This window comes from Neomonachus schauinslandi, chromosome 12, assembly GCF_002201575.2.
Source record: "Neomonachus schauinslandi chromosome 12, ASM220157v2, whole genome shotgun sequence".
NCBI classification, from domain to species: domain Eukaryota; kingdom Metazoa; phylum Chordata; class Mammalia; order Carnivora; family Phocidae; genus Neomonachus; species Neomonachus schauinslandi.
Genome location: NC_058414.1, coordinates 9,924,340 through 9,951,910, shown reverse-complemented (window position 1 = coordinate 9,951,910; position 27,571 = coordinate 9,924,340). Strand labels below are relative to the sequence as shown.

Genomic DNA, 27,571 nt, shown 5'->3' with positions numbered 1-27,571 from the left:
TGGAACAAGGGCAGTAGTATATATGTCCTCTCTCCCTTCTTCCCTCTCAGTTTTCTGATTGAAAGCACGCTGCCAGAATTGGGTGTTGACAAATTGCTGCCTGTTTTTATTATAATGCATTCTACATTTTTAAATAATTTGAATTTTTTTTTTACAAAAACAGTTTTTCATAACATGTGAAAACTATATGAAATTCAAATTTCAGTGTCTGTAAATAGAATTTTATCGGACCCCAGCCAAACCTGTTTATTTATGTATTTTCTATAGCAACTTTCACACTACAACAGCAGAGATGAGTAGTAACGATGAGACCAGATGGGTGCAAAAGCTTAAAATATTTACTATCTGGCCCTTCACAGAAAAAGTCTGCTGACCCCTGCTCTAAATTGCTTTTGTATTCCAAGGTACTCTGCAGGCATTTAGAAGGAAAGAGCCCTTTCTGAAACATTCTGCCTTATGACTCAGAATGTTATTAGATACCAGTTTTAGTAACTTTTTGCTAAGGTGTAAAGGAATTGCTCGGTGATATGGTTACTAGGGACCACCATAACGTCCCCCATGAGGACGCTGAAGAGTTTTCTTACATGAGCAATTGTTCCCCTATAGTTTTTTTTGTGTATTAGGATTAATTTACTCATGATACAGAAATTCTTTATAGGTATTTTCCATTTCAAATAAGGAAATGTATACTGAACTCTTTTGTGAAAAAAGAAGATACTGCTCCCGGGTTCATCAAAATAATTAGTTTAAGTAAAATCCGTACTCTCAAATGGGATCCAGATATTGGAGAGTTTTTCCTCAGTTGTTTGGTTTACAATACCACCTTGTTCAAAGTCTTGGTGGTAAACCCAAATTTCTTTTTATAACTTTAAAAGTAAAGGGATTTAGTTTTTAAAATCTAGTAGGTAGGTAACTGGGTGATAGGCAATAAGGAGGGCATGTGATCTGATGAGCCTGGGTGTTACACGCAACTAATGAATCATTGAACACTACATCAAAAACTAATGATGTACAAGTCTGAAGGGGAAGAAATCAGAGAGGGAGACAAACCATGAGAGACTCTGGACTCTGGGAAACAAACTGAGGGTTACAGAAGGGAGGAGGTTGGGGGATGGGATAGCCGGGTGATGGGTATCAAGAAGGGTACATGATGTGATGAGCACTGGGTGTTATACTTAACTAATGAATCATTGAACACTACATCAAAAACTAATGATGGCTAACTGAACATAATAAAAAAAAACTAATGATGTACTATATATTGGCTAATTAAGCTTAATTTAAAAAAATGAAAGAAAGAAAAAAAAATAGTAAAATAAAAATCTAGTAGGTTTGTATCTCACAGCCTCTAAAGTCAGAGTCCAAGCTTGGCTTTTGAGGCCACTGGAGAAATTCACAAGAGATACAGAATTTAGCAGTGTGTTCCGTCCCTCAGAAGGGATGTCTCACTCAGCATTACTTGGTACTGCCACAGGTCTCTAAAATGAGTATCTTAGCTTGGCTCCTCCAAGTCATGTCACTCAGAACTATCTCTTAGAGGTAGTTTTGTTAATTGCTAAGATCTGTTTCTAAGTCAGTCTCTCCTCATCATCACTTCCTCCAAACCAGTGCACCAAAGGCATTATTAAGGACATACAACATAACTGAGATGCCCTGACCTGAGAAAAGGAGGATGAGGAGCTTTGCCCGAGCCAACGTCAGGACCGTCAAATGTTTCCAGTGCACGCTTTTGGGGAGCAGAGCCTTCCATTCGGGGGTATCTATTGGCCTGCATAATGATCTGTCATTTTGTTGTAGATATTGTCCCAGCCTGATAAAGTATCTGCACTTCGGTCCAAACATTTAACAGTAGAGTATGATTTTAACATCATTACATGGGGGAGATATCGTATTACAAATAGAAAAATAAGAGAGAATAAAGAGTTATTTGCTAAATGATAATTACTTGCATAACTTTTATAAAAGGAATCAACTTTCCTAATGAGGCATTACTAATCCCATGAACCCAAACAATCATCCAATTCATTTTAATTCTTAATTCTCCTAGCTCTGACCATGGGGTCCTAGATTATGTAATCCAAATATTTTGATGTTAAATTTTATAATTCCCATTTTTCTAGACCTTCATGACATTTACCTGGGTACTACAGAGATAGCAAATTACAGATATTTATGGCAAAGGACTTTGTGAAGCATAAATTACTAGAAAAATACACAGTAGTGATCATGGGCATAGTGTAGTACCAGCAGTAATAAAAGTCATATTATAAAACGTACTGTGTTCTACTGGGCAGAAAATGCTGCTCTCCTACAGACTTGTATTCTAGTTCAGCCTGTAGCCTGAAAGCTGGCATTTCACCGAGGATAGCTCTTTTCAAGTGGTGGCTGTTGGTTCCCTTACACCTCAGGTACTGGGTGGTACAAAGGTGAGGCTCGTGACCTTCATGCTTCCTTGCTTATACTACTCAGCTGTCTCTCCTCACCACCCCCAATTGCTGTCATCTACCGGCCTTTCTCTCTTTCTCAAAGACTGTGGTACCTGTCTCATAGTCTCACTCTCCTTCCCCAGTGCTTCCATCATCCTGAATGACTTCAACATACACAAGGACACCCATTCATTTCCCTGGCCTCCTGGTTTCTGGAATTTCTGGTCTGCAATGACCTTCCCCCCACTGCAACCACTTGTTCCCACAGTCATCTTCCCACCCCTGTTGTCATCTCTAAAATCACTGATTCAAGCATCTTACTCCCATCCAACATGCTTGTTCAACTACTCTCCCCATTACTGTCCTTTGTCCTCATCAGGACCTCTAGTTCATGCACGTCTCTCCTTTCCTTTCTGTTCTTCCCTTATCCAGCATAGATTCCACGGTTCATTTTTTTGGTAACATCTGTGCCAATGGCCTAAACTCCCCAGTCCTCTCCATTTTGTTTGCAGAACTCTGCCCCTAGATACACATACTATCTGCTTCCTCTACATCTATGCTCAGGCATTCTTGGGCAAATTCATCTGACAGGGCAGATTACAAATATAAGTTAGTCATCTCTCACCTCACCTGGACCTTGAATGCTCAAAAGAAAACTCTACCACGTTTCCTAGGTAAACTTCTCTACTGCTACTTATTTTCTTTCTTTCTTTTTTTTTTTTTAGAGAGAGAGAGAGAGAGAGCACATGCAAGCAGGGGGAGGGGCAGATGGAGATGGAGAGAGAGAATCTTAAGCAGGCTCCACGCCTAGCATGAAGCCTGACACAGGGCTTGATCTCACAACCCTGGGATCATGACCTGAGCCAAAATCAAGAGTCAGACACTTAACTGACTGAGCCACCCAGGTGCCCCTCCACTGCTATTTCGAATGTTTATGCTCCCCTCAAACCTCTGTGTCTCTCCTGGCAAATGATGTCCCTTCTCCCTTCACTAAGAAAACTGAAGCCATTAGGTAGACATTTTCTCAAATGCCTGCTACCGATCCTACAAGCCTACCAAGCCTACCAAGCCTACCTCTCCTTCCACTCTACGCCGGTGCATTAGAGGAGGTGTCTTCACTAAGGTCACCATGACCTCCAGACACACAGTCCATTGGGTGATTCTCACATTTAACATGAAGCCACATTTGACATCACTGACTGCTCTCCCTCTTAAGTCACCCCTTCAGTAAGCTCCTATGACACTACAGTATGCATTTCAACGACTTCTTTGGCCACCGATGCAGACACATCCTTCACTTCCTACCATGCCCGAGACCCAGTCCCAGGTTTCTTCTCTTCTCTCTCTCAAACCGTGTCTCTTTCCAATTGAACATTCAAAAGCAGCACCATCGAAAGCTGAACTCGTGCTCTCCCCCACACATTTGTTCTTCTTCCATTGTACCCCATCTCAATGACTATCACTGCAGTCCCTTCAATTACAAAATCTAAAGCCCACCTCTCCCTCATTGCCTATGTCCAGTTCATTGCCTCCTAAACACACCTCGGTTTATCCACTTCTCACCTCCACTGACACCACCCTAGTCCAATTTAGGCTTTCTAAACCCACCCCAGTCCTCTCATTTTTCTCTCCACTGCAGAAAGACTGATGTTTTCATAACTCAAGTGTCATCATGTCAATCCTTGTGCAGTGGCTTCCTATTGTGCTTAGTATTAAACAAAATTGTTTAGCAGAATGGACCTTATCCTGTTTGATCATCTACCCACCTCTCAAGCCTTGTTTTGCATCACTCTGATCCTTGTACCCTGTGCTCCAGTAAACTGGAGCACCACTTTCCGTTCTGCTGCAGTACCTTTACACATGCTGACCCTCTACCTAGATTGCTCTTCTCCCAGCTCATCTCTTGTCTTAGTTAAATGGAAGCCTTTCCCAACTAATTCGGTCCAATTCATGCTTACTTATTCTTCAGATATTCCCCAGGGAAGCCTTCCCGAACTTGGCCAGAGTGTTCTGTGATATCAAAGAACTGAGTTCCTTTCCTTCCTGGGTAGCAATCATCTCAACTTGTAATTATATTCTCCTTCCTGTGAGTTTGTTGGTATCAATCTCCTTTAGAATATTAATTCAATACCTGGAATATAGTAGTTATTGAAGGGGCAAGCCATGATTCTAGCCATCTGTAAAACCTGGAGAAGAATGTCATTTTTTCCACTCCTTTTCTCATTAAAATGTGTATAAGAATAATAAAGCATTCACAAAGCATTCTAAGTGATATAAAAACTCTCTTCTATATAAAATCAACAAGTCATTATTATTATTATTATTACAAATGTTTCTTCTATGATGCAAGATAGTCTAATATAAATTCCTCAATGCTCTGGGCCCTACTGGACACCTATGTTTATTTTAGGGTCAATATAGTTAGAGAAGTATGACATACACATGTGTTAGTCTGAGTTGCCTCATTACAATCACTTATAATATAAAAACTTATGCAAGAAAAATTTAGACTAGCTTGATTTGTTGATTTAGATTGTTTAAGTACAATGAAGCCAGTAGATATGCCCACCAAGGTATTTTTAAGAGAAATACAACTTGAAGTGGACTGGAAGACATAAATGTTTATTGTCATCAGCATTCATTTTTCTCTTTATTAGATTATTTCCATTTATTATAAAAGAGACTGAAAGTAATGGCAATCAAGGGAAACTTCTTTGAGAAGAAAAATAAGAAGACATAAGAATGTATCTCTGGTTGACCCTTCTTCTAACATTGCTCCACATATCAGTGATGACCTTCAGACCATGTGCTTCTCTCTGCAGGCTTACAGAGAGCCAGTGCAAGAGCCCCTTCACCCTACCGGAGAGACTTTGAGGCCAAGCTCCGCAATTTCTACCGAAAACTGGAAGCCAAAGGATTTGGTCAGGGTCCAGGGAAAATTAAGTGAGTGCTCCAGTGCTTGGTCACTGAATTCAGATGCTAGATGTTCCTATCCTTTTCTCCCCTATACCTTTGTGATACTTTTTGGAGATTGGATTCCATGGTGTGGTAACAGTTATGTTCATAGAAGGGAGGAAGGTTTAAAAAAAAGAAGTTGGGAAGAAAGAAGAAAGGAAGTTAAATTGGAAGAGAAGCAGGAAGGAAGGAAAGAGAAGAGAAAGAGAGAGATAAAAAAACAGATTTCAGACAAAGGCATATATAAAATTAATGGTAGACCTTTTCGGAAAACCAAGAATCTTGAACTAAATAAAAAAAAAATTGTATATTTCCTCTTACTTATTCTTGGGACAAATTTAACTCATTAGTCACATTCATGGATTCTATAACTTTGTAACTGAGGTCTAAGTGAATAGTTATATTTCTCCCCCTCTGGGTTTATTATTTTCATCCTTAAAATTTAAATCTAAACTCAGGAATCCAACTTAAGAGAGTCTTTGGAATTGATCAAAAGAATCCTAAAAGTAGTCGAATATGATGGAGTGCGTCCAATTATAAAAATGTACATGTTGTCCTTCTGCTCCCAGTGTTTTGAAAAGAGCATTAAAATAAATCCATTGCTGAACTCATGGAATCTGCACCTCGTTGGAGAGGCCAGGGAGTGAGACCGTAAGCTCAGGCACTCACAACTCATCTAGAACACTCTCCAACATCAGAGCTCAGAGCCACTACTCACTGCCCTGATGGCTTCTCCCCAGGCTCATCATTCGTCGGGACCATCTGTTGGAGGGAACCTTCAATCAGGTGATGGCCTATTCCCGGAAGGAGCTTCAGCGAAACAAGCTCTACGTCACCTTTGTTGGAGAGGAGGGGTGAGGCACCAGCAGTTTTATGCAGACACCTCATTCAATGTGGGCAGGCCAGAGTCAGCAGATCTTGGTGATTTTTCTTAAGAAAGAAGAGGGTGGCTCTTAGCCTTTGCCCCAAGGTGATTCTGATCATGTCCTTCCAGGAGGTCTTTCTCTCTCCAGGTATTGCCAGGCTTTAGAATTCATGTTCTTCAAAAGCCCAAGATTACTGGCATGTGCTAGAGTCTTAGGTTACACACTTACACCATGCCAAAAATACGCTAAGCCAAAAATACAGACTTAAGCTATCGGATCTTTCCTTTCTCAGGTGATGTACACTTTTGAGTCTCTGATCAAAAAGCTCCTCCTCCTAGAGTGCACATATATAACTACATAGCAAATTGTTCATAACATATCAGTGATTTTGTAAAAAAAAAACAAAACAAAACAAAAAAAAACTATCTCAACAGTGGAGGACAAGCCTACCTAGGAAGGCATATCAGAAAAAACTTGGAAGTTTTTTCAATTCACACACATGTACTATCACGGGAAACTCTTTCATGCCTCTCACAGCAAGGTCCTTCTTTTTAATGGGCCAGCTGTGTGTTTTATCCAATAGGTGTCATATGATTGAATAAAGGTTAAGAAACACTGCCCTGAGAATTTATTCATGGACATCTAGTAAGAAACATCCCTAAACTGCATCCTCATTTTCTACAGCAAATTATGCTCCCACAGGGATCCACTATAAGGAACACAGGCTGTTCTCTGCTTTCCCTGCACTGACTCTGAAAGAACACCCTAGCACTTGGATAGAAACAGGCCCCTACCCCCCACATGTAATGAGCTTCCTGGACCTCTGCTTCCTTTGCAGCCTGGACTACAGTGGTCCTTCGAGAGAGTTCTTCTTCCTTTTGTCTCAGGAGCTATTCAACCCTTACTACGGACTCTTTGAGTACTCTGCAAATGATACCTACACAGTGCAGATCAGCCCCATGTCAGCATTTGTGGAAAACCATCTTGAATGGTAAGATCTGGGAGGCTTGCTTTCTTATGCTTGAAAGTTCTGGTCTTTCTTAGTCAGAAGTCAGTAGTACTGACTTGAGCAGCACTCTTTCTTGTTTAGAGCAGTGGGCCAGATATTAAGAGGTGTAATGAAAGGGAACGACAAAGCCCTAGAAGGAAGGTTCTGTTAGTTTTCACTCAGGACATGAAATAAATTACTAGAGACACTGCAAATTTACTATCAACAGCAAATGGATGTAAGACCCAGTAATTGCCTTCTGAGGAAACACTAAGGTAAATAGACATAGATGAATGTTGCAATTCTTACCAAATGTTGAAAAGTCTACTAAAATTATAAGAGTCTTTGGCGGTATTCATGGGTTTGAAATGTTTTGACTGTGGACCAGTGGCCCTAGCACTGTAGACATCAGCTTCTGCATCTTACTGTGAAGTAAGTCTGCTGAACATCCTCCTGGCTTGAAAATCCATTATCTCTTTGGTTATCTTTTATGGAGGCATCTATTACCACTTACTGAGATGTGTAAGAAAATAACTATCAGTCCATTGTATGCCATTCTGTGTGTGAGATTCCTCAGATACGGCTATTAGAAGTCTCCAGAAAGTCGCATGGGACATCTAGGATGCAAGCTTTTTCCCGCTGTGGCACCACCACACCTGATTTGAAAATGATTCCTACTCTCACTGTAGCAGCTCCTGCTGTTAAGAGGGAAATGAGTCCCGAAAACTGCTAATGTGGGTTCTTATTTAACATTGCTCGTTTATGATGTGTTGTGATGGCTGCTGGGGAAGGGAGCTCCTGGGGTGATCCCTGGCCTCCTGGCTTAGAGCCCAAATGCCCGTATTTTGGTTTAGAGCATCAGAATAACCCACCTCTGCTAAGAATTCCAGCTATTGCACATGCCCTCTCTCTCTAAAAACTCTTAGCCTTGAAGTTCTTGAGCTGAGGCAGCAGTGTATCTGCATTAAGTGTTTGGCACAAGTGAAGAACCAAAATTTGCCCATTATTGTTCCTTTTCCTGTCATTTATCAGTAAGTGGATGCTGAAGTCTATGAGGCGGAAACACAGAGGCAGGACAGGTGGAGCACGTAAGTGGCCATTAAGGGGATTTGTGGCCCTGAGGATTGAATGCCAGCTCTGACTTAGGTCACATCAGGCAGGGTTCATTCCAACAGTAGAGAGTGCTGTAGCCCCATGACACAAGAGTACGTACATACACAGATTATCCTTAATACGATCCCTCAATTGTCCCTTAGTCTGTGAGCATGACATTTAAGATGGTGTCTTAGAAGTCATGAATTACAATCAGCAATCAATGAAGAAATATTTTCATCAAATATTATGCCACATATGACTATGCTAAGGTGTTGTGTAAGGGGATGCCTTCATTAATTTAGCAGTTATAAACCAAACACATTCTATGTGCCAGGAAGACACAAAGATGAAATGAGCAAGCTCTTTCCCCCAAGGAGTGGTGGAGTGGTAACGGGAGCAGCACAAGAGTAGACCAAAAACTACGCTACAGTGTCTTAAAACCCTGTGTGTGTAAGCCTAGGATGCATATATAAGCCTGAGAATTGTATTAAGTCACAAGGAAAATGTCTCACTCCACCCAAGGTAGGGGGTGGTGTGTGGGGAGTGAAGCCAGTGGATCTTACAAAAAGAGGGGATGATTATACCCAGTCTCGGCAGAGAAGGCGAGAGAAGATATGCCCAGGAGCCAAAATGGGAATTAAGAATTGAAAGGCATGAGAGGGAATGGAGGCTTCAGCAAGCAGTGTAGACATATCAGAGCAGAGAATGACCTCAGGGTTGTGATGGGAAGTGGGGCTGGGGACAGAAGAGAGAGGCAGATGGTCATACCCTATATGGAGAATACTGTAATTGGATTTGTGGTTTTGAAGAGTAAATCTTGCCATTGCATGGAGACACATTTGAGGAGGTAAGACTGGAAAGAGTAAGACCAGCTCTAAAGCTGTTGATGAGTCAAGGGGTTCAAACTCAGGCAGAGGTGGTGTCCAAGGAAGGAGGAGACTGACTTGAGGGGCATCTTGGAGGGAGCAGAGATTGAACTAGTTGGTTCACTGAAGTAATATAGAGGAGAGGGAGGGAGAGAAGCATAGTATATGTCCAGAGTTGCCTGGTTGGGTGGACTGATACTATTAGCTGTGATGGGAGTTATGTGGGGTAAACGATATTCAAAGATTTTATTTATTTATTTGAGAGAGAGAGCACATGAGCAAGAGGGAGAAATAATCTGAAGCAGACTCTACACCAAGTGCAGAGCCCAGCACAGCGCTCCATCTCACCACCACGAGATCACGACCTGAGCCGAAACCAAGAGTCAGATGCTCAATGACTGAGCCACCCAGGCTCCCCTAAATGATGTTTAGAGGAAAGATGAGGAATTCACTCTTTGGCAGGTAGTTTGCAGTTTCTTCAATAGGGACAGATTGATATATTATGTAACTAAAACTATGGCCCTAGTTAGCTGGAAAGCAGCTGGGCTAGAAATTGAGATTTGGGAGACGGCAGAGTGGCTCAACTTTGAGAGAAGATGAGAGCCCTCAGAGCTTGCGCAGAAGATGAGCAGAGCCAAGGCCCACAGCAAGGTGGACAACGTGGATGTGCAAGGCATGGGCAGGCTCACAGGTCCCTGAGAAAGATCAGAAGGAGCAACCAGAGAGCCGAGCTCCTGGGAGGAGCATGACCAGGCAGGAACACCCTGGTGGGAGCAGAAGATGCTCAGGAGACACCTGCTGGGGCAGGGGGAGGCCGTCTGGAGAGGTGGAGGCAGAGGGGATGTGTAGGGACCCAATGTTTTGAAGGAAACCTTGCAGCCAAGCACATTTTAGTGCCAACGTGGAGTAAGGCCACAGACAAGGGCCTAATGAGAAGCACAAGACTCACTGGACTTGTGGCTTGCTACTTGAGAGTGGCCTCAGTCACTTTCCACTGGGGAGGGTGGCTAGCCTGCTGCCCAGCCCCTGCTCTCAACCTGACTTGGTTGCCTTCTGCTCATCTCTGGCACTGAGGGACTGAAGACAGCTGTGTCAATGTGTTAAGTTATACTTTATTGCAGTGAGGAAGGAAACTGTCAAACAGGGATGTTGCAAGCATTAGCAGAGTTCTCTGGATGAATCCTTTATAAACGTCAAAGGCCCAGAAGTACCTACCCTGGAGGTGCTGACTAACCGCTGTCTTTCCAAAGGAAAGGGCGTGGGGACTTTCATCTGCCGAGGTGCCCACTCATGTTGAGTCTGTTTGCTGTGCGGCCTGGAACAAAATTGCAGGTAGCTTTCTGAGCAACTAACAATCTCCACAGAGCCCAGGCAGACGAGGGCCCTGTAGCGCTGCACGTTGGATGGCGAACTGTCATAAAGTGAGCAGGGACTTGCCCTCGGATGCAAGGCTGCAACTCCAAACCTCCAGTGCCCTGCACCCTGGGCTGGTGGAGAAGCGGGGATGCAGAACGAGCATGGGCACCAGACCATCCAGTGAACCTCACGTGGAGTCTGACTCTTCTTTCATCAGCACTGTGGGGGCCTGGGAGCAGGGAGCAAGTTTCCTTTGGGTGGTCACAGCGTGGCTGAGAAAACTTGAGTCACTGGGGCACAGCTTGCTTTAGCTTTAGATGGGAAGCTCTGCTGGGCTGTGGGCATCTCAGTGAGATGGTAATGCTGCGATTACTCCTTCTGGGTATTTTCCTAGGAGCCGTCCTTGTTCCTGGCAGCAGATAGTTTTACAAAGAAAACTGAGCACCCTCAAATGTTCGGTCAGCTCCTCTGTAGACATTTTAATGAGGGGCGCCAAGGAAGGCTCACACCTTGGAGTCACTCTGGGCCTTGCACAATGGGTGGGCAACAAGCGGGTCCTGAGGCCCCTGCCTGAGGCTTTGTCAGTGTCACCCTCAGCTGGGAGGTTGATGACACTGTGGAGTTCATCAGTGAATCCTGAGTTCTCAAACCTCAAAGCAAGTGCCACACCCCCAGCAGCAGGATGGGCAGGGCCGGGGCTGATCTCAGATCTAGGTGCATGGCTCTCCTTCTTTCCTCACTCCCCGGGACTCTATCCCATGATCCACATGGGCTGTCAGGAAGATGATTCTTGGTGTGATCAATACATCACACATAGAGGACCCATCATGGTCACAGCCTTGATTTTGTAAAGCTGGAAATTGTCCCTGATGCAGAACAGGCCTGGGTAGGGGTCTGCCTGGAAGGAGGAGTGACTCCCGCCCCCTGCTTGCCTTTTCATTCCACACACCAGAAATAAACGGTGAGAAAACTGGTCAGGTTTACAGGATTCCAGCATCACCCAGGATTGAAACATTGCTCAGCTGTGGCTGGAGGAGGCATGCTTTCACTGGTCTTTTTTTTTTTTTTTTTTCTAGTCTTTATCTTTCACTGGCCTTCTTCTGTGTCCTGTACTCTGTTTTGTGTGATTCCCCCTGGAAAAGTAAGCTTCACAAGAGCAGGGCTGTAAGCTATGCACACCATGAGATTATATGCCCTTGAGGGCATGGGACCCAAAACTGGCATCCTTCCTAGCAGCCAACACAGAAGGAAATGTGATCTTCTTAATGACTCATAGTGCCTATAAAACAAAGCTGTCATTCAGGAGGACTATTAAATCAAAGAGTGAACATTTCAGTTCTTCAGTGGCCCACTAGTCACACTGCAAGGGCTTACCATTCACATGTGGTAGTGGTTACCCTACCGGATCATGGAGACCTAGAACATTCATTCACTGCAGAAAGTTCTATTGGACAGTGCTGAAATGAGTGGACAGAAAAGGCACCACAATTAGTGCTTCCTTTGGGTGGTGAACAAAACGTTCGATTTCTGGGTGGCCAGAGGGTCTAGCCCTGCTGTGGGCTGAGGGTTCAGCCTAAATACTTGTCAAAGTTGGGGAGTCTGAGCTGGCTCCTAGAAGGAGCTCTACTCTGTTCAAAAGTGGACAGAGGGAAAAGCTATGCAGAACACTGAGATTTGTTTCTATAAAGCCCTCTGTACAGGGTGGGTGGGGGAAGTCTCCTGCTCCTGTTCAACGTGCTGCTCCCTGGTCTCACAGGCCATGCCCGGAGGTCCTGGCTCTGAGCCCTTCAGACAAGCAAGGTCAGGTCCACCCCTTCCTGCTTCACCTGCCCGGTAGCTGTGGACGCTACCACCAGGGAGGTCCCACCCTCAGCCCTGCAGGTGCAGAGCTCGGGTAGAGTCCGTCCTAGGTGACCTCTCGGGTGCTGGCCCTCACCTCACCAGCTACCGTCCTGGTTCACCCCCATCTCCTGTGCCCCTACAGTGCTAGCTGAGCCCCCAAGCAGATGGGTCCATCTTATTTTTACTCTAGCACATGCCTACCAATTTGAGGTGTTCAAAATAACATGTCTTTGAGGATTGGCTGCATAAATGAGTGTTGTTTCACAAGCCACACTAGTCACTGCCTTGTAACAGGGCCATTAAAATAGAGGGCTCATACCTTCCATGTGCAATTAATTGCTCAAAGGTCACACTTTTTTATCATCTGTGATTTTAAAGCCCTTACGATGTCAGCAGTAAATGCACATGTCCCCTGGGAGCTTTGCACTCTGTTCTGCACAGTGCCCAAACTGCCTGTTACTGACGGAAAGCCTCTGCCTCTTCTCACACTGCCCTGGGCCTCCCCATCAGCTGCTTCCCGGCCAGCCACCCCCCAGAGAGATGGGCAGAGGAGGCTTCCCCGCACGCTGCCATTTGACTGCAGCTACCTGAAGTTCTCTGGCTCCTGCTTGCTCTGTGTGGGCTGCACATACACTGGGGAACAGCCAATGAAATCCAAAGCCTGTACAGGGGGGCATATGGATTCCACCTACTTCCCTTTGTTTCTACTCGAATGTTGAGAGGTCCCAATATGAACGAATATAGTGAGGAATCTATATACACACATTAAGTAAACTGAAAAAAATCTAATTTTTTTTTTTTTTTGGTCATAGGCCTGAAAGGACTTCTTGTAACTGTTGTTTCTTTACTTATTTGTACCACTGACTTTACAAATTGAGAAGGACCCTGTCAAAGTCAGCAGTGATAAAACACTCATGACAAGTAAGAGAGAGGAGATGGAGCTGAAGCCCTGTTGGTCCTTCCCTAAAAGCTGTGGTCACAGATGAATGCAGCCCTGCCATACATGAGTCAGGCAGCAATTGGCTGGGAAAGAGCATCTCGACACTCTTCTTCCATCCTCCAGTCCCACTGGCCAAACCACCCGTAAACCAGAGGGCAAGGGACCTCCAGATATTGCCGCCCATAGCAGCCTGTCCCCAAGGTTACCGTGCAAGGCAAAGAACGGTGGGAAACCCATGAACGTGAAAGGCAAGGATTAAAAATAACTAGAAGAGCATCTACAACTCAGGACTTCCAATCCCTCCACTAGAAATGTTACCATTTGCTAAGCTCTATGTGTCTATCATATGTGTCTTTGACTACAGAAATCTCAAAGTAATATTCCAAAGTCTGTATCTTCATTCTTTGCCATTTGCATATTAATGAGGTGTTCATATGCTGATCTTTTTATTCTTTTAATCTCTATTGTATGCTGATTTTATGGCCCTGGAAATACAGAAGTTAATATAAAGCTAAATAATAAAACATCCATTGAAAGCTTACTAACCATGCCGGGCACTGTTCTAGACATTTTCACGTGACAATATTATAACCCGGATACTGAGTAGATGAAGATATGGACACAGATGAAGACAATAAGGTACAGATACAACCAATTTCACAGAGAAAGTCACCAACCCAGTAGGGCTTGGAACCCAGGCAGCCTGGCTCCAGCATCAGGCTCTAGACCCCATACTAGGGCAAAGGCAGGTGATTAATTGGGCAAATTACAATACAATGTGACAATTGTTATATATACCTCATTATGCACTTACCACATTGTATGGTAATCAGTATTAGGTACAGGAGCTTTAAGAATGAGTGGGAAATTGGGGCGCCTGGGTGGCTCAGTCGTTAAGTGTCTGCCTTCAGCTCCGGTCATGATCCCAGGGTCCTGGGATCGAGCCCCGCATCGGGCTCCTTGCTCTGCGGGAAGCCTGCTTCTCCCTCTCCTTCTCCCTCTGCCCCTCCCCCTGCTCACGCTCTCTCTGTCAAATGAATGAATGAATGAATGGGGGAAAGGGACTTCCAGATAGAGGTCCCAACATTCACAGCAGGGTGGAGGAGTGAACACATATGAACACACCATCCATTTGGTATGGCTACAAAATAGAGATAAAGAGACTATAAAGGCATCTTCATATTGGTAGGAAAGGGCATCTGATGGCATTCCAGGGAGTTTGAATTTTATCATGAAGATGACAATGTAATATTTTTAGAGGAATGTCTTGATCAGATCTGTATTTTAGAAAGTCAACTCTGGTTATAAGTAGCTGAATTGGAGTGGGCAATGGGGGTGTCATTTAAGAGGCTGTTGGAATAGTTCTTTTAAAAGAAAATAAAGTAGGGCAAAGCAGTGGGAATCAAGTTATTTCAGAAGGAGAATGGGCAAAAGCAAAACTTGGTGATGAATTATAGATGATGGAGAATTGAGTATATGAAATTTTCCACTTGCTATAAAGTGATATATAAGAAAATTCCAAGTAAAAAATTCTCATATATTTTGAATGGAGGTGACAAAGCTATAAATATGCAAAGCCCTAAACTTATTTTTATGTCTAATACAAGGTATGAATGGTGCAAAATGCGTATATTTTCACATTATTATGCTTGAACAGGAAAGATTCACATTCAGCTTAAACATCTCCTCTAAAGGCCTTCCCTGATCACTTGATTTAAAATAGCCTATCCATTTATAACTCTCCAGCTTAAGAGCTTTTCATAGTGACAGAACTTATTGCTATATGAAATGAAGTATATTTATCTTGTATATTTATAACTCATTATTGTTTGTCTCTCCCCCTAGAATGTAAGCCCTGTAAGACCAGGGTCTTGTTTTCCTAATCACAAACTTGGCACTCAATAAATATGCGTGGAAGCAAAGAAAGAAAGAAGTATGGGAGGGAGGCAAGAAGGATGAATGGAAAGAAGGAAGGAAGGAAGGAAGGAAAGCAGGCTTGCTCCCCAGTTAAAAATCCTTGGTTATGAGAGTTTCAATCTCATTTCAATTTTTAGTTCAAAATATTTGAGATTCAGAAAAACAGTGCTCATTTTTGAATGTCATTTAAGATTCTACCAATTTGTCCTCTCTAAAATCACCGCTGGAAATTCTTTTTCTGTCTCAGTGATGCTAAATGCTACTTCTCTCAGAGCAAATCTAAGATGCACTGAAGTCTAAACAATTGAAATAGGTGAACAGCTTCTCTATTTTGAGGCAGAGTGCTGGAACGCCAGACATGCTCTGTTTTAGATATTAGCATGCATCACTTTAAGCAGTTACTGTGATATGAGTCACTCTTTACATAATCGTCAGTGCAAGAATTTTCAGACGCCAGGTTTCAAATCTGACACTGTTTAATCAGTTTCTGTTCAACAACTAGAAGGTCCATGTGGTCATTTCATGTCAGTGATAAATCTGACCATTATCAGTGTCATAACCAGAATTCTAAGACCTCTCAAGTCAAAATCTCCAAGAGCCTTTGCTAACTGCAATATAGACTCTTCCCCTCCTTCTGCCTCTGCCCTGACCTCTCTCCCTTTCCAAGCAGACACTACCTGGGTGGTAAAAATCTGCTTTCAGGTCTTTAGCAAGGGGAGGTACGGGGAGGAGGGAGACTCCTTGGAACATGTTTAGAGGTTGGCCAAGTGGGTATTAAGTGTAATTGTAGAGTTTTATGGAACTTAAGAAGCCCTGGATAACATACTTTAAATATCCCTTGCTACATGTGCAGAGTCTTGGATTAGTAGGTAGAAACCACAATATCACAAGATCCCACTGGATGTCTCCCGGCCCGTCAACCTCCCAGGGCCCCTCCTAACAGAAGAGCTCAGTGTGTAGTTTTTATTTGAGTCAGGATCAGATAAACTCCCTTGCCCCAAGTCATCCAATAGCAGTCACTAGGGTCTTCCGGAGACCAAGAGCTTCGTGGGTCCCATCTGGCTGAATCTGAGTAGCCTCCCCAACAGTGCTAGCAAGAAACTATGGCGCGTAAACTAGTTTAGAAATCACCGTTAAAATGTGCATGACCTGCTGTGACTATGTCCATTCTGTTCATTTCTTAACCCAGCTTTCTTCAGAACTTGTGAGAAATTGTAGGTAAAATTTCAAAACTATTAGAAAGAATGCTCACTTTGAACACTTGCATTATCCAAAAATAGACCTGAGGATTTAATATATTTAATATATTCAATTCAGTTGGAAAAGAATGGACTCATTAGTTAATGATGCCAATGCAGTGAGCTGTTCAACAAAACGTTAGGTTAAATTTCTCTCTAATCTGAAAGCATATGTAAAAATTATAACAAAATTTCTTCAAGCAAATCTAGGTGATTTATAGATATTCTAGAACATAAACATTATTGAGAACGTAAAAGAAACAAGAAACCTTGCGTGGTAGAGACTTTTTAAATCATGATTGGACCCTAGAATCTGTCGTAGAAAAGACATATTTGAATATATATAAAAATTAAAATAATTTTTATGGCAGAAATACCATAAACAGGGGTGCCTGGGTGGCTCAGCGAGTTAAGCGTCTGCCTTTGGCTCAGGTCATGATCCCAGGGTCGTTGAGTTTGAGCCCCACATTGGGTATGGAGCCTACTTAAAAAGATAATACAGGGGCGCCTGGGTGGCTCAGTCGTTAAGCGTCTGCCTTCGGCTCAGGTCATGGTCCCAGGGTCCTGGGATCGAGCTCCCCATCGGGCTCCCTGCTCAGCAGAGAGCCTGCTTCTCCCTCTCCCTCTGCTGCTCGCCCTGCTTGTGTCCTCTCTCTGTCTCTCTCTGACAAATGAATAAATAAAATCTTAAAAAAAAAAAAAAAAGGAATACCATAAACAAACTCAAAAGGCAAGCTTAAAAAATGGATCTATGATCATTTTAGTGAATTTATCTAAAGATTACATGTGTGTAATTTTTTAAAAATAAATTCCTAAAGACTAAAATGCCATTTTAGTACAAAGGGCTTAGCTAAATTACTAGAGGGATGCATGTCTCAGACATGAACTCCTCTGTGCACTCCCACTCCTGGGGACTTGGTGATGGTCACAGACTGCCTGGCAGTGAGCTTCCTTTGGCATATTATAAATACCGTGTGTACATCTCTATCCCATTCTGCCACCACCCACCCCCATGCACCTCCCACCCCCGTTACTCAGCACAAAACTCTTTACTAATTCCCGCTGTCCACAGAATAAAGTCCAGATTCCTCAGATCCTCAGGACAAACCTGAGTTCTGAGACCGCAGGCCTTGAGACACCATCTGCCTTTCCTGGCCAGCGTCTCTTTTGTCCTCCTTCGGCACTGTCCCCTGCTCCCTGTTCCTATTGTTCCTCTGTCCCTCTTCTCTCAATCATGTGGGTCCACGTTTCAACCTCCCTTAAAGCCCACTTAAAATATTTTGTAGTTCCTTCCTGATTTCTTTCCTGAATGTTCTTCTGAAAAACAACTTCATCTTCTCTTGAGTTCTTTGAGAAACAAAGGTACTCAAACACTTTTAACTGAAACTGCTTGCCAATGGAATTCGTGTTCAATCCCAGTATCTAGAACAACGAAAGTAGAACCAGTCTCCATCAGGTGCTGGGTGGCTGCTCACTTGCCCACTCAGATCCTTCTTCTCCCTCCCTGGGTCTTTGCATTGTAAAGATTTGCGTTGGTTTTGAAACTGGATCAGGCAACACTTTTTTGTCTTTGCCCTTTGCACCCAGCATGATTTCTGGTAGAGAGGCAGCACTCCAGCTCCTGAGGCAGGGTGCCACCCAGCCAGAGGTGATGACGTCAGAGCCTGGCAAACCTGCGTGTAAATTCCTACTCCAGGTCTTCACTGCTGTGTGAACCTGGGCAGTTTTCCTAACCTATCTGAATCTCAGCTTCCTCGAAATAACAGTGCCTATTCTGCATGGTGGTTGTAAAGGTAGAGCAAAAATGACTGGCACCCCATACATATTTAAACGTAGATGCTATCATTCTAGCCTTGATATTTTGCAGACACATCAGAAGGTGCTAGAGAGAGCTAGAGTGGTTCCTTCGATCCATAGTTTCTCAACCTCAGCACTAGTGACATTTGGGGCTAGATAATTATTGTAGGGACTCTCTCATGTGTTGTAGTATGTAGTCTGCTCACTAGGTACAGTGACCATCCCCACCACCACCACCATCCCCAGTTGTGACAACCCAAAACGTCTCCAGACATTTGCCAAATGTCTCCTGGGAGGCAGATGTCTCCCTGTTGAGAACCCCTGCTTTTATGTTCCCATATGGAAAGGGGTTGGGAAAAGAAAATTAGCTCATGGCTGAGCAAGGGCAGCAATATTTTTGCAGGATAAAGAATATTTCTGCAGGCTTGTAGTGTCATAAAAACATGTTCAATATTGGAATAAGTCATTTTTTTAGACATCTTTGGTTAGTGGATCAGCATAACCCAGCCTCTGAGCAGGAACCAGGCAAGAGCCTTGGTGCAGTCAGGCCCCTGACTCCATGCTCTGATTCTTTCTAGTGCATCCAGAAGGGAGCCTCCCACTTGCTTTAATCATTTGCTTCCAGGACACTTGCCTCCTGGACTCGGGGGTAAAGCTTTGGGAGAGGCCATGCCTCTCAGGAGTCAGGATTCACGTGGAGCTCCTTGGGAGGGTTGAGGCAGGCAGTTCTCTCAGGCCGAGTGCTGTCACCTGCCCAGTAGACCACCTTCTCCCTCCCAGCAGGCCTGCAGAGGTGCAGGAGGGCCAGGTACCACACTGCAGTCTTCCTGTAAACCAGGAGGGAGCAATAACAGAGCAAACCACTGGTGGGGATGCCAGGGCCAAGTCCAACCCACTATTAGCTGTGGAGATGGGAGACTAGCTCGGGGCCAAACCCTGCACTCAGCTGGCAGGAATGTGCACCAAGCAGAGGGAATGAAAACAATGCAGGGCGTGGCATGGGAGCAAGGAGCAGGAAAATGTCACCCTGCTAGAGGACTGGGCGCCGCAAAGGATCAAAACTCCACTTTCCTAACACCTATTCCAAAACAGCTCCGTAGCAAGCATGTCATTATTGTTGGCACTTGCCCCTGCTGTTTGCACTGTGTGTTCACTTTCCTAAGGGAGTTCGGCCCCTAAGGGAAATGGGGGTGTAATGGACAGCATAGAGAATATAGTCAATAATATTATAATAACTTTGTATGGTGACAGATAACTAGACTTACCATGGTGAGCATTTCGCGATGTATAAAAATATCAAATTACTATGACATACACCTGAAACTAATAGGATATTGTGTGTCAGTTATACTTCAATAAAAAATTTCTATTAGTAGTCAATGGCCCTAAAATGGCTCTTCCTGGGGGCCTAGCTACGTGGAGCAGCTAGAAGCATGTACGGTTTCTGAGGAGAAAATAAGGAGAGGCAAAGACTTGAATTATAAGAGAGAGCAGGAAATGGATGGGACAAGAGCCCCGAGGAGGCAGGAGGAAAGAAGACCTGTCACACTAGTGAAGAGAGAAACTTTAAACTGGGGACAGCTCCCTCTTTCTGGTTGGAAGGAAAGAACTGACAAGTGTAGGTTGCAGATGTACACGAGGCCGGCGACACATGAAGGGGATTAGCTTTGGCAAAAAGAAGAGCCCCTCCCCTATTTATTGGGGTGGAAGGTGGCACAGACAGATGCGTGTGGCTGCAGGTGAGTGGGCCAAGTGTAAGTGTACCATGTGCCTTGAGAAGAGACAGGTCTTTACACTCCATCCCTTCTCTGGAGTCTGTTCATAAAATGCAATGGCTGATGCCTACAGCAAAACTTCACCTCTGACTTTCAGACCATTTTTCCCCCCCAGTTTAAAAAAAAGGGATGAGGGGTTTGGAGCTAGTGATTCTCTTTAGTTGGCAGCCACAGAACTTGTTTTAAATGCAGATTTCCAGAACCCACCCCACAGAGTCTAATTTCCAGGCACCTATATTTTGTTTTGTTTTGTTTTATGCATCCCACTATTTTATTTATTTTTTTTTTCATTTTATTTTATTGTGTTATGCACCTGTATTTTAACAAGCACCCCAGGGATTCTGATGCGGGTAGAAGGGTTGCCACGCTTGCAGAAACATTGCTGAGATGTTGGCAGCTTCAAAAGCCCTCAGAGAGCATGAGAAGAAGAGAACTAGATGTTCATGCAGTTTTCCTGCAGAGAAATGAAATCACCGCAGGCAGAAACAACAGATTTTCACTCAATTTACCAATATGTGAGAAGTTAGAAACATAAAGATCCAGAAATGAAGGCAATAATATTGGGTAAAGCATAGAAACATAAGTTGTGTGGGAACATCCTAAATATTGTATGCACTTAAATAATGAGGTCGAGAAAGGATAATTATTTTTAATTAATAATGGTTATGAGCATAAGGAAAGAGGAATATCTTTGAGATAGGTCTATAAAGTAAAATAGAACTTAGCAATTATGAAGTGCTTTTCATCTTCAAAGAACCTATTAACATTAAATTACTCTTCTTTCTAATTCTCCCATGAGGTAGGTAAGCAAATTTTAACATTATTATCCCTTATTTGTAGATGGGAAGAGAAGAGTGGAGAAGCTGTGACATGCCCATGTAGACCTAAAATTGAAAGGACTGAAAAGAAATAAAAGGTTCCCACCATACAGGAGATCTGGGTTTTCAGGCTGTTATTTCACCTTTGCTCTCCTGTACGCTTATATTATTGGAAAAGAAGTTACAGCAGATTTTGTATGATCACCTGCTGGTGGAGGGTTGGAAGAAGCTCATTGCTGCACAAGGATGGGAGAGGCCATTTACTGTTCTCTTGATTTCCCTGGTGTATTAGGACTTAAATGGGGAAGGCTTTTGAAAGAATTACAGTTAATTAATTTGACCAGACTATTTACATTACCTTACTTCAGCATACATAGAAAGTAGGGATTAAAAATTATGCTTTGATTACATGGCTCAAACTCTTTTTTATGAGTACATTTATTATGGCTTGATTAAATAAGTGGGAATTGATGCTGCCCACCTTAAAAATTTGCTTTGAAGACAAAGGAAAAGAAAGGACTCTAGTAACAATGTCAAGCCCAAGAATAAATTAACATATGTGGCAAATATCATGGCCGAGAAATCCCTAAGCTTGACTCTTTCTAAGTATAAAAATTAACAAAGTTGGAACTATTGTTTAAGTCACTGAAAGATGTACTTCCCACGAAAGTTGTTCATTTTCTGATTTGTTTAAATACCAAATAGAATTAACAGAGTCAACAGCATCTTGTCTGTTGGAAGAGGTTTAAAAAATATATAAATGATGTGAAACTATAGAGGTTTATTTTTGTTTCGCCTCAGTCTCATGAGAGGAAATGTACATTCAGAGCAGTGGGAAGGGTAGAGTTTGACAGCAGCAAAAACTAGAATTAACAGAGGGTCAGGGCCAATGTAAACCACATAGAATGGGTTTCCTAAATTGAGAATAGTAAAGCTGTCTGAAAAAAAGTGTTGAAAATGGCATTTGCAGAGGTGAGCCAGGGACAGATGTTTAACCTTAAGTTGAGAACAGGATCAAGTGATCCGAGTGATCTGAGAAGGGGGATAATTGGTGCAGACATACAAATCTGATGATCAAGAATATCGTAGTGATAGGGCGCCTTGGTGGCTCAGTCGGTTAAGCGTCTGCCTTCAGCTCAGGTCATGATGCCAGGGTCCTGGGACTGAGCCTGGCATCTGGCTCCCTGCTCAGCAGACAGTCTGCTTCTCCCCCTCCCTCTGCTCCTCCCCACCCCACTCGCTAGTACACAATCTCTCTCTCTCTCTCAAATAAATAAAAGCTTTAAAAAATTTTAGAATTTAAAAAATGAATGTCATTATGAAAGATACATGTGAATCACTCTAGACTTCTAAGGAGGTGTATGATATGATCCAAGACACAGATCCCCAGATATAGGGGTGGGCACAGATCTTAGGACCTTGGAATCTCTAAGGGCAAAGAAGAGGCAAGAAGGGCTTCCAGTTTTCAGATGACGAATAACAAAGATAAGACTCCAAGATTGGCTTTCCCTACTATCCAGACTTCTAGGGACTTTGTCTTTTTATATTCGAATCCCAAAGAATATCAATTAATTCTATTATCTAAAGAAAAGTACAGTCAGTAGATAAATCTGCAAAACAATAAAGCCAAATAAAACGTAGTTGCAAACCTCAGTATCATATTTATTTATTATTTTGTTTGGTTTATGTTTCCTATGTTCCCCCTCTATCAATACAGTTAATTCAGAACCAATTACTTAAATATCTTCAAGTAGTCCTGCTGTCCTGGGTATATCAGGACCTGTGTAGCATAAGAACTTGATGTTGTCAAGCCATTATTATTTTGCCAATCACATGAAAATTATAGAATGTCATTGAAGTTGAGACTTCAGTAAGTCTAATAATTTCCTGAACCCTAATAATGTCACTAGACAGTATGCCCCATGGGAGCTTGGGAGCCTTTTCTCTTGTGTTCCCTAAGTAGCCCAACAACTAGCCCAGTTCCTCAAAAATGGTAGGTACTTCATTATGATTTGTCAGAAGGAAGGAAGGCAGACCTAAAATTTGTTTAGGCTCTATCAAATTGATTGTTTTCTTTTTAACCTGAGTTTTAGTAAAATATTGTGCATGGCTTAATGAGTCACAGGCAAGAGAGGGACACAACATTTAAAGGGTCAATAAGGCTTTATGAATTCTGCTTAGAACACAGTGACATTGCTCTCCTATATTCTCTGCTTTGTGTAGCTCAGATAATTAAGACCTTTTAAACCTTCACTTTCCTGGATTACTCAGATGAGGATATAGTAGATTTCAGAGCATTTTAGTTATCCAGGCAAGCGGCCGTATCTGGTCAGCTTTTCTGCGTAATTCTGGGCATGGAACCAGACTCCATGTCTCATTTGAAATTAGGTAAATTCTCCTCTTGCATGAAATGAAATATATGACTTTAGTGGATCAACTTTCAAACTAGGCAATAATATGCTTATTGAGAAGCATTCCAGAAACCTAAAGAGGATTTTTGGATTCTGTATGTTCTCTATTCCTTTCCTAGGGTTGCCATACCAAATTACCACAAACTGGGTATTCTCAGTCTGGAGGCCAGAAGCCCAAAATCAAGGTGTTGGCAAAGACATGCTCCTTCTGAAGGCTCTAGAGGAGAATCCTTCCTTACCTCATTCAGCTTCTGGGGGCTCTGAGAATTTCTTGGCTTGTAGCTGCATCACGCCAATCTCTGCTTCTTTCTTTTTGTGGCCTTTCCCTCTGTTTCTGTGTCTTCTCTTCTGTCTCTAATAAGGACATTTGTCAGTGAATTTAGGGCCCATGTAAATAATCCAAGATGATTTCATCTTGAGATCCTTAAGCATATCCACAGAGACCTTTTTTCCATTTACAGGTTCCAGGGTTTGGGAAACAGACATATATCTTCTTTGGGGGCCAACATTCAACCCACTAAAAGGCACAGATAATTTGCATCGTATACTTCTAGATGAGCTTTCTCTAAAAAGGAGTCACTCGTTTGGCCACCATATTGAGAACCAAGCAGCCCTGTTCTTATTCGTTTGCCCCCTGCAGGGCTGATATTAATAGCAGGCTCTTGGCAGGCATCAGGGCTAGACACTCATTTCAGTTGCTAATTAGCAATCAGAAGATAATATCCTGTCATTATCTTGTGTTGGCAGAGTCTCTTTCATGGCAGATGAAGAAAAATTCAAGTTTTCTCAGCTAATTGCAACACTGTTTCCTCACACAAGGAGCTATGAAAACCAAATAAAAATCATGCCTTGCATCTGCAATATTTAAACAACTCTGGGGGTGTGAGGGAGGGGATTCTTTACACATTCCTTGAAACATTATCTGAATAAAGGTGGGTATGGAGAATAGAACTAATCTACCTAACCCCAGAGGCCTTGACCTACATTGCACTCTGGCCACCTGCTTCCCACAATGGCCCTCCCAGCCTCATTATCACCCAGAACCGTGCCATATCTGAAATTGAAAAATTTAAAATCCCACCATCAATCATTGTACATCCAGTGTTCCCACCTCCTCCCCCTACCACAGCTGCTCACCAAGTTCATTTGCACCTCAGACTCACCATCCCCTACCCATCTGGCATGGCTTCCTTCACCCCAGGCCTCCATGCTTGCGCTCCATCTGATGGGCAAAACGCCACCGTGGATCAATGTCATAATGCACTCTCCCACATTCAGTGCCAGAGCTATTTCCTGTACCTGTAGCACCAAAGAAAAAGAAAGAATTCTGAGAGATGGTACAATCCTAAATCATACTCTCTGACCTCAGCAGGTTCTTTAGCAAAGCTCACCAGTCCTTTGACTGATGCACCTTCCATTCCACTATCCTGAAAGCCCCTGCCAAATAGTCTCTATCACTCTGAGAGATGACTTCAGATCCTACTCAAGTAAAAACACTGAGTCAAGCACCTCAATTTCACACCCCAACTACAAATGCCCAGTGCTGACACCTTCCCAGCATTGCCCTCCTTCTGTTCAAGACAGACCCTTCCCCTTAGGCTCTGGATCCATCTGCTCCCATCCCCTCTGTGCCCTTGCTCCAGCGAGTTTCCTCTCCCTCATCCATCTTTATACTTTACCTTCTCCCCCTGGTTATGGCTCCTTTCCTTCATTCACTTCTACTGAATCTGATGTCAGTATTCATCACCAAAACTGCCCTTTCTATGAGCAGCAGAGACCACCTAATCAACAGACCCAGTGAACTATTACCACTCCTTATCTTAGTGGAAACATTTACTTGCACATTTTATATGTAAATAAACATATATGATTTTATAACATCAGTAATGTGCATGCATTGTAAGAAATTTAATTCACATAAGGAAATATCTCCACACAGAAATAAAGACTATTAATATTTTGACTTGAGGGGCACTGGGTGGCACAGTCAGTTAAATGTCCAACTCTTGGTTTCAGCTCAGACTGTGATCTCAGGGGAGTGAGATGGAGCCCCACTGCATGGGGCTCTGTGCTCATCAAGGCATCTGCTTGGGACCATCTCTCCCTCTCCCTTTGCCCTTCCCTCCCCCTCCCCCACTCTCTCTCTTTCTTAAATAAATTAATTAATCTTTAAAAAAATATTTTTGACTCAAGTCCTTCCATGATATTTTATGGATGGTTGGATAGATGGATGGATGGAAAGATAGATATAATTCTATATAAAATATAACAATAGAATCAAAGTTCCCTGTTTTACAAAGTTCTCTCCATGTTACAATATGAATTCTAAAGCTATATTTTTAGCCTGACCTCTCTGTTGAGCTGCAAACTCTTTTATCGAAATACCTACTAGACATCTTTATTTTGATCCTCCTCCAAGTTAGCATCTATCTAATCTCTCCATGAGCCACTTCCTGCCATCTTTCATTTCTCCTTCTGCTCACAGAAAGCTCCATGTCCTGACATTTTTACTTCCAGAATTTTTCTCACAATGACCTGGACATACTGTAATACACCCTCCAATCTGCCCTCCTCCTCAAATCCATCCTTCACATGACTGCAGACTGATTTCTTAAATGCCAAACCAAGTATATCCCTCCCTTGCTTAAACCCTTCAATAGGTCTCCATTCTCTAGGATTTAAAAACTGAGCTGGTTGGCATGGAAAATAAGACCTTCCAGGACCTCCCACTTCCTCTTTCTTCAGCCTAACCTTGCCCCTCCTCACTCTTTATGCTCTAGTCATCATGAACACATGCCATTCTATTTCCTGCCTTTTTCCTCATGTGATTTTATTTTCTTGGAAAGCCCTTCCCTGTCTTAAGTGATCTAATTTCTACTCATTTTTCAAAGCTCACCTCAGTCATCACCTCCTCCAGAAACCCAGCCTAGATTTAATCCCTCCCAAATCAGCAAGTGTCGTGTTTTCACACACCCTGTGTACTTTTCTACAGCACATCTTACATGGCAATGAATTGTTGCATTGTTATTATCTCTCCCCCTAGTGTCCTTTAAACTCTTCAAAGTGAACGTTTACCTTTGGCATCTTTGTACACACCTGGCGCATGGTAGACAATCAGTAAATTTGTTGAAATCGAAAATGCATGAATACACTTTAATTTCTCTCACATTTGAGAAACAAACCCACGCCTCCTTTGGTGTCACACCCTCCTGCACCTACTACTCTGATTTACCATTCCCCTAGAGACACATTTGTACAAAGAGTTATCTGTGCCACGTTCTCCACTTCCTTTTCTCCCCTTCTCTCCAGCCAGGCTTTCCTCCCCTTCACCCCCATGGAAGCAGCTCTCATCAAGGTTGCCAGATCCACTGGGCAGCTCTCACACCTCCTATTCCCTGATCTCGGAGGCACCTGACACAGTTGGTCTTTGCCTCCATCCTGAAGCATGGTCTCTTGGCTCCTCTCCAACGTCATTGCCATTCCTTCTCAGTTTATTTTATTGTCCCTCCTCACCTTCTAGATCTGTGAATGTTACAAATGCTCAGCCCTTGGTCCTCCTCTCTATCTGCATATACCTCTTTGGGGAAGTCTTGTCCATCTGCATAACTTCGAATGCAATCTACGTCCTGTCAACCCTCACATTAACATCTGCAGCCAGGCCCTGTTCCCAGAAGTACTGACTCATTGATAGAGCTGCCTGCTCAACAGCTCTACCCAGATATTTAACAAGCATGACAAACTTAATATGTCTGAAAGAGAACTCTCAAGTTTTTCCTGCACCCTTCTCTTCTGGTGTTTCTCATCTGCTGAATGGCACCACCATCCACACAATTGCTCTGGTCCAAGACCATTGACTGTCTTTGGTGCCTCTCTTTTTCTCACATTTCCCATCCAATCCATCAGCAAGTTCTTTTGGCTCTATCATGAAAATACATCCTGAATCTGACTTCGTTGCCTCCACTATCACCACCCTAGTGTAAGCTACCATCACCGCTCATCTGGATTACTGCAGGAACCTCTAAACCGGTCTCTCTGCTTCCACTCTTGCCACACTCACCTCCCTCCATGCAGCATCCAGCGTGATCATTTCAATGCATCAGTCAGTTCATTCATAGACCCTACGTGAAACCTCCAGGGGATTCCCATCACACTTCGGATAAAATCCAAAGTCCTTACTATGGACTGCCAAGCCCTGATGTTCTGTCCCCTGGGTGTCTCTCCAAACTCATGTTCTACCCTCTTCCCTTTCTCTGTCTGGGGTCCAATCCCACTTTCCCTTCT

The 27,571-nt window shown here is 43.1% G+C and overlaps 1 protein-coding gene across 1 annotated transcript in view; it reads left to right on the top strand.

Annotated features, from left to right (window-relative positions):
• Window positions 1-27,571, top strand: part of HECW1 (HECT, C2 and WW domain containing E3 ubiquitin protein ligase 1) — a 445,759-nt gene that overhangs the window by 392,415 nt on the left and 25,773 nt on the right. The window contains exons 21-23 of the mRNA XM_021703699.1: window positions 5,249-5,369; window positions 6,122-6,235; window positions 7,086-7,238. Of these exons, the coding sequence (XP_021559374.1) occupies window positions 5,249-5,369; window positions 6,122-6,235; window positions 7,086-7,238 (388 nt within the window). The remainder of the gene's footprint in view (window positions 1-5,248; window positions 5,370-6,121; window positions 6,236-7,085; window positions 7,239-27,571) is intronic.